Here is a 7,459-nt window from a genome sequence, read left to right as displayed (position 1 = left end):
AGTCCTGCTCTACCCCAGACTCTCCCATGAAGATCATGGGTTCCTTCTGCAATGGATATGCCAAAGGTGGTGGAGAACCCAAATGTGGTTTCGAAGGCTCTGTTCATATACCCAGTGCTCTTCCAACACCTCATGTATGTTGCATAGCTTTCCTCTGGCTTAGGACTGCTCCTGCTGACAGAGCTGAACAGTTGACAGGGGACCACTCTTTGGACTGTGGTGGTCATGAAGGTAAACTGCTGCTGGGACCTTGAAGATAAACTGCAACAGGATCATCCATCCCACCTGAGCTCCGCTGCACTGCAGTGCTTGGAGCTATCCAGCTTGGATATCTGGCATAGATTACCATGGTGCCCCTGGTGACCAACCACACTTCACGGACAAGTCCTTACACACAGGGTGCACCATCCTAGGAGCACGCTCTGGCTATGTTGCAGTTCCTACCTGGTGACACTCTGCAGGATCTTCTGTTCATCCTGATCGAGGCATACAGCAAAGGAGGACTGGACACCAATAATCTGGACCTTGTCTACTTTTATCTGGGACACGCTGATCTGCTGATGGAGAAAGAGTCTGGGTGAGGGAGCTGCCAGGCTCAGAGGACTTCCCTGTGCAGGGAAGGGGAGCAGGGGAGCTGGTGGCCAACAGCAATTGGATCCCCCAAGCAACTACTCTTTCCTGCCCTGCTTCCCTCCCAGCAGAGTCAGGCTGCCCTCCTGTTACCAAACACAAAAGCACCATGATTTGAATTACCTGATTGAAGCTTTTTTTGGATTTGGAGTTTTGCCTTTTGACCACCTCTGTCATGGTTAAGTTGAGACACTCTGTCTTTGAGGCTGCAAAAAAAGGAAAACCATTATCACTTGAGGCTTCTGGGAACTCAGGTGGTCCCTCCAGCCCTTACAGTGTTCCAGAGCCAATAGCCCTCACTAGGACTCCACTGTTGGAGGACATGCCGGAGAGTTTTGGCTTTCCTTCCCTTGTGCTAACCCACACGGAAAGAAAGCAATCAGAGACACAGGTAAACGTCTTTTTTTTTTTCCCCAACCACTTTTCAAACGTAGCAGAAAAGGACATTTAACTCTCTTAGGACCTAAACAGGAGGACAAAGTTGCCCCATCATCATGAGGAAATTTTAGTTCTCCAAGCATGGCCTTTCTTGCAGTCCACCCAGAGATTCTTTTTGATGTGTGGAATCACAGTGACATCCTGTGGCCAAACTGCTGAATAGGAGAAGCAACAGAGACAATCAGGTGGACCAGGTTTCTCTTGGAAGAAAAGAGCTTCATGAAGAAGTTTCTCCCCTGTGTGGAGCTGAGGACACCCCTGAAGCAACCCCACAGGGCTGTTGGCACAGGTGAAGCTCTTGAGCTAGCTCAGAAAAATCCAACTCGAGTGTAGAGGTAGCATGGAATTAACTCCTGCTGTTTTTTTTTTTCCAGGATTGTCTGCATGGCTTCATGGATGGGGCAGCAACAGGAGGGACAGAGGTTTAGGTTGAGCTGCGCGGGACATGTAGGAGACATCTCCTATTTGGTAGAACACCCATTTGTCCCAACTACTCTGGTCACAAACCACACCTGCCAGACACAAAGCACACAAGGAAAGAGGAACTGAAAAACCTCTCAGTTTATTCAGAACTGGGTGTCTGGTTGCCAAAACAGCATCTCTCCAGCAACAATGACCAGACATTGCTTTTAAATACACACAGATTAAAGGTCTTGCTGCTTTTAAAATGCTCAAAACCTCATTAATACCCCATCAGAAACCTGAGTAGAAGAAAAATTATGAAGCAAAGCCATGTGGCAAGCAGCTATCTCTGAGCTGAAGAAGGGATGTCCTTCATCTCTGAAGCGGTTTTAAGGACAGCCAAGGACTACAGAATGCCCCAGGGAACACCAGGCACCTCCCATCAATCTTCTACATTCACACATCCTTCACTTGCTCCAGCTACGAGATCCACACCGTCCTCTCACTCCACCAGTCCCTTCCATTATCCACTATGTAGAGCCACAAAGACCACCTCTACCCACCTAGTTCTTCATACTTCTTGCAGGCTTTGCTAAGGTTGACAGATGTGCAGACCTTCTCAACATCGTTCCAGTGACTTCTTCCACTGACAGCTGTCTGCAAGGACCAACCAGAATGCATGAGATAGAACCAGAATCCTTTAGACTGGAAAAGACCATTAAGATCATTGAGTCCAACCATTAATTCAGCAATGTTAGGTCCCCACTGACCCATGTCCCTCAGCACCACAGCTCCACAGCTTGGAAATCCCTCCAGGGATGGGGACTCCACCACTGCCCTGGGCAGCCTGGCACAGGCTCTGGCCACCCTGTTGTGGAGAACATTTTTCAACCTAAAAACCTCTCCTGGCACAACTTGAGGCCGTTTCCTCTTGTCCTGTCCCTTCTTCCTTAGGAGCAGAGCCCAGTCCCCACCTGGCTCCAGCCTCCTGTCAGGGAGCTGTGGAGAGCCAGAAGGTCTCCCCTGAGCCTCCTTTGCTCCAGGCTCAGCACCCCCAGGTCCTTCAGCTGCTCCTCCCCACACTCAGGCTCTAGACCCTTCCCCAGCAGCTTCGTTGCCCTTCTCTGGCCACACTCCAGCCCCTCAAGGTGCTTCTTGGAGTGAGGGGCCCAAAAATGAACCTGGGATTTGAGGTGTGGCCTCACCAGTGCTGAGTACAGGTGAAACAATCCCTGTCCTGATCCTGCTGGCCACAGTAGCTGTTCCAGGCCAGGACCCTGGTGGCCTTCTTGGCCACCTGGACACACACTGTGTCACCTTCAGCTGACTGTTGACCAACCCCCCAGGCCCTTTTCCCTTGGATGGTTCCCAGCCACTCTTCCCCAAGGCTGGAGCATTGCAGGGGGTTGCTGTGACCAAAGGACAGATGCCACACTCCAGGCTGATGTTACCCTACCTCCCACCCATAACCACCTGTCTGTGCTAGCTCAGATTTGGATTTACCTGGAGCTGCACAAAGCTAGAGCAAGCATTCCAATTCATTTAAACTTGGATTTACAAAAATTTGCCCAGTCTTAACACTAAGTAACTACAGTGGAATCAACAAAACAGGAGGACTACTGTGACCAGCAGATCACTCCCTGGAAGGGAAGTCCACCAGTGTAAAGTGGCACCGAGCATACATCCAGTCTGTAGAGACTGGCTGCATATTCCCCTTTTTACTGGGCTAAACAGAAGTGGAAAGACACCCCCAAAAATTGCTGATAAATAGACAAGTAGCTTGAGTTTGTCTCATCTTGGAGTTCTTGGATTTGGGCTCCTCCAGCAGATGGTCAGCACTGTCCTCTCTCAACCCCAGCTAAGAGACACGTTGCCCAGCCCTGAAGTGGTTTTCTGCCCCAGCTGTCTTTGTGCAAGTCCCACGGGCTCACCTTGCTGTAGGCAATCTGTAGTGTTAGTGGGATTGCTTCTCTGTCTCCATCTATGCCCAGCCTTTTGCTGCCTGGACCTGCACGAAACAAGGAGCAAATGTCACATGGAGGCTTTTTATCCCCATTCTTCAGCTGGCTACAGATACAGCAACACACTCAGTACCTACAGAAAGGAGGGTGGGGAAAATGGTTTGCTGAACATAGCTGTGGAGCAAAAAGGCAAAAAAAGAAAAGGTGGCTTAAAAGCTGCCAGAAAGCAATTAATCCAGTGCAAAAATGTCAACACAAAGCACAACAAGCAGCTCTGCAAAGCTGAAAGCAGCTCTGGCTAAGCTGGTGCAGAGGGTCAGTGCTCCAGGGAGAACACAAAGCAATAAAAGGCTGCATTACAAACCCAGCTCCTGTTTTTCCAGGCATGTTTCTACCCACATTAAATTAGCCTTGAAATACTGTGCCAAACACTCACTAACTTGGTGGCTTTTTCCCTGGATAATTTTTTGCAGATGTTAAGTGGTGAGCTGCCAGACAACCCAAGGAAAAGAAAAAATATCAAAGTTAGGATTGGTGGTTTCACGAGTTATTGGGAAGATGTCTTGGCCAAGCCTGGGTTTTGGGGGAGTGGGGTGGTGACACTTCATAAGAAGGATATTTTTTGAGGTCTATTTAGAAGGACAAGGCAAGATCACGGAAAAGCAGTTGGTTAAAAAAATTAAGCAACATGTTCAATGCAGTATTATTGGCTGGCCATGAGATGTCTCTGTGAGCTGCATGGTATCAGACAGCACAAAGTCCTTGGTACCCGGGAGGGAGCTGGAGATCAGATTCTGCCCTTGCTGCTTCTCTCTAAAGATTTTATAAATTCACAATGTAAATGCTGATGGATCTCCCTTGCAGGAAGGCTGCAAGCATGAAAAAACCATGCTTTGCCCAGTAAACTAAAATGAAAGGAAGGATTTTGTAAAAGACACTCCTAGAGAAAGCACAAACAACAGAAAGCAGCAAAAAGAGAAGATGAAGAGCTGCATTTGGCCAGGTGCTGATGAGAGGAAGGAAATGGGCTTGGAGCAGTTTTACTGCAAATATATTTCAGAGTTAACAGCAGTAAAAACAACAAAGCATTACCAAGGCTTCGCTCCTGAAGAGGAATGCAAGAACTGGATCAATGGGATGATGTCAACAGGGCCAAGTGTCAGGTCCTGCACTTGGGTCACAACAGCCCCGTGCAATGCTCCAGCCTTGGGGAGGAGTGGCTGGGAACTGTCCAAGGGAAAAGGGCCTGGAGGTGTTGGCCAACAGCTGGCTAAAGATGAGCCAGAGTGTGTCCAGGTGGCCAACAAGGCCACCAGCATCCTGGCCTGGATCAGCTACTGTGGCCAAAAGGACTAGGGCAGAGACCATTCCCCTGGACTTGGTACTAGGAAGGCCACAGCTCGAATCCTGGGGTCTGTCTTGGGTCCCTCACTTCAAGAAGGACCTTGAGGGGCTGGAGTGTGGCCAGAGAAGGGCAACGAACTTGCTGGGGAAGGGTCTAGAGCCCAAGTGTGGGGACGAGCAGTTAAGGGACCTGGAGGTGCTGAGCCTGGAGCAAAGGAGGCTCAGGGGAGACCTTCTGGCTCTCCACAGCTCCCTGACAGGAGGCTGGAGCCAGGTGGGGACTTGGCTCTTCTCCTAAGGAAGAAGTGACAGGACAAGAGGAAACGGCCTCAAGTTGTGCCAGGAGAGGTTTAGGTTGAATATTAGGAAAAATATTTTGCTTGTCCAGGCCTGTGCCAGGCTGCCCAGGGCAGTGGTGGAGTCCCCATCCCTGGAAGCGTTTCCAAGCCATGGAGCTGTGGTGCTGAGGGACACGGGTCAGTGGAGACCTGGCAGAGCTGGGGAATGGTTGGACTCAATTGTAAAGGTCTCTTCCAACCAAAATGATTGACTGTGATGCTTCACTTCCAAATCTGTGAAAAAATGTCTAGATCTTTGCTTATGATGCAGCCTGGGCCCAGACACCTCTTGCAGCCCACAATCCCTCTAGCCCCTCTTTCCATGCGTCTCCCAGCCCTCTGGTTTGCAGACCTCCATCCCAGGGCTGTGGGTACAGGAGCAGCTACAGACCTGATGCCTTGATGGCTCGTGTGGCTGCCGAGTGGCCCAGCTCCAGGGAATGGATGAAGACTTCGGTCATCTTTTCTCCTCCAATGAAGGTAAGCTGCCAGGGGAGAAGACAGAAGACATGGTGGTGAGGAGACCCAGCTCATGCCATGCAACACTCACCCCTCTCACGCCTTTCTACAGGAAACTGGCCAGTTTGGAAAAATCCTTTCTAATTTCCAAAGCACACATTTCAATATCTGCCTTGGGTGACACTTGCCTTTATCTGGACTGCAGACTGGTTTAACAGACCACCAGGAATTAAAACAACCCAAAACCCTGATTTTCATTTAAACTCCCCAACCCACTGGAAAGAAAGCCCACAATAAGCCTGACTCCAGGGTCAGGGGGCATGGCATTGGGAGACACCAACCCCACAATCAGCGGCCTCTCTGCTCTCCACAGCCCCACTGCAGCACTTTGCAGTCACTGCAGCCACGTCTCCAACCAACCTTCCCCACCACGTCTGCCCCATGCACACGGCGGGACGTGGAAAATAGGCTTCATGGAGAGGCTTCGTTTGAGAAATGGAGCACTGCAGGAGCTCCTGGAGGGGTGAATAACCTGCCAGCACTGACAGGAGTTTATTTGTGTCATGGGGAAACATATTTGGACAGAAAACTACTCGTGTGACTTAAGGACTGTCTGGGCAGGACCTCCATGCTCTCCGTCCCCGAGCCAAGAGCATCAGCCACAGCACCATGGGCCCAGGGCACTAAGAGGAGACAGACCTCTGCCTCTCCAGCACGTGCTGCCTGTGCCACCCCCTCATTGCTTCACAGGCAGGTCCCGAGTTGGTGGCACAGATAGAAGACCTCCCTTTCCCCCTTGCCAAGACAGGGCTGAGCCCCTTTGCTTACCTCTGCCTGGTAGAGCTGCAGCAGGACAGGGCGTGTGGCGAAGCGGCAGTAGTAGAGGATCATGTCTGCCAGGATGGGCAACTGCTCCTGGGAGTCCTCCTGGGGCTCTGCCTCTGGCTTGGCAGACTGGGGTGAGAGGATAAGTCACAAGGAGTCTAAGGGGTACATCATACCCACTGCCCAATGCCAAGAACTTCCCATGCCACCCCACTGGAGACAGAAACTCTCCTCCTGACCACCAGGAACCTCCCACCACCAGCCTATCCCCATGTAGCACATCCTCCTGTGTTGGATCATGGTAGCCCAGTGCTAGGGAGAAGCTCTCTGCTCAGCTCCCCTGTACTTCAGGGATGGGGGACACCAAGCCCTACCAGCTGGCATGCACCCACCTGACACAGGACATCCATGGGCAGGTTCATCAGCCTGAGAACGTTGCGCTCGTACCATGGGTCTAACATGCCAATGTAGTGGGAGATGTCGTTGGTGCTGCTCTCCATCCCAGCCAGGGTAGGATCCTGAAACCAAACACACTGGGGTCACTCCAGGCTCCTCAACCCATGTGTGGAGGTGGCGGAAGAGAAACCAATGCTCCTCTCAGCTTGCCGGGCTGGCCTCCTCCCACAGCCCACCGCTCTCAGGTCCAAGCAGAGCGCCAGTGGCACTGTGGCCACAGGACACCTACCGCCTGTGCCGCGGCCCGGAGCTGTGGGTCCCCCGGGGACGGGGAGGGATGCATCAGCGGGGTCGATGGAGCCAAGCAGCTCCTCTTCACGGGGACGTAGAAAAACTGCAGCTTGAAGTACCTTGTCAGTGAGGGGCAGGCGCTCTCCTTGAGCCTAGGAGAAGGCAGGTAGGGGGGTGGGTGAGCAAAGATCTCTGGCATGTCCTGGCACCTGTGGCTGGTTCCCCGGCACCGCCTGGCTCACCTGAGGTTGCTGTAGGCTCGGGCCACTTTCCCCGAGATGCGGTCGGAGCCAAAGACCACGACGCGCAGTGTGGAGCCCTTGGCGTCCTCGTCGTAGCTGAGGAAGGGCCGGCGGAGGAGGCCGAAGTGCCGCG

General features: G+C 52.0%; 1 protein-coding gene across 1 annotated transcript in view; it reads right to left on the bottom strand.

Moving 5' to 3' along the window:
• The window catches only part of PIK3R5 (phosphoinositide-3-kinase, regulatory subunit 5), a gene marked incomplete at its 5' end in the record, with an annotated part of 8,209 nt that extends 755 nt beyond the window's left edge, over positions 1-7,454 (bottom strand). The window contains 9 exons of the mRNA XM_008935762.1: positions 445-554; positions 754-836; positions 2,034-2,127; positions 3,402-3,478; positions 5,505-5,598; positions 6,401-6,526; positions 6,790-6,915; positions 7,083-7,236; positions 7,327-7,454. Of these exons, the coding sequence (XP_008934010.1) occupies positions 445-554; positions 754-836; positions 2,034-2,127; positions 3,402-3,478; positions 5,505-5,598; positions 6,401-6,526; positions 6,790-6,915; positions 7,083-7,236; positions 7,327-7,454 (992 nt within the window). The remainder of the gene's footprint in view (positions 1-444; positions 555-753; positions 837-2,033; positions 2,128-3,401; positions 3,479-5,504; positions 5,599-6,400; positions 6,527-6,789; positions 6,916-7,082; positions 7,237-7,326) is intronic.
• Between the last annotated feature and the right edge of the window lie 5 nt (positions 7,455-7,459).

Source organism: Merops nubicus, unplaced genomic scaffold (assembly GCF_000691845.1).
Source record: "Merops nubicus isolate BGI_N331 unplaced genomic scaffold, ASM69184v1 scaffold15062, whole genome shotgun sequence".
NCBI classification, from domain to species: Eukaryota; Metazoa; Chordata; class Aves; order Coraciiformes; family Meropidae; genus Merops; species Merops nubicus.
Note: the sequence above shows the minus strand (reverse complement) of the source record. Positions and strands in the feature narration are given on the sequence as shown.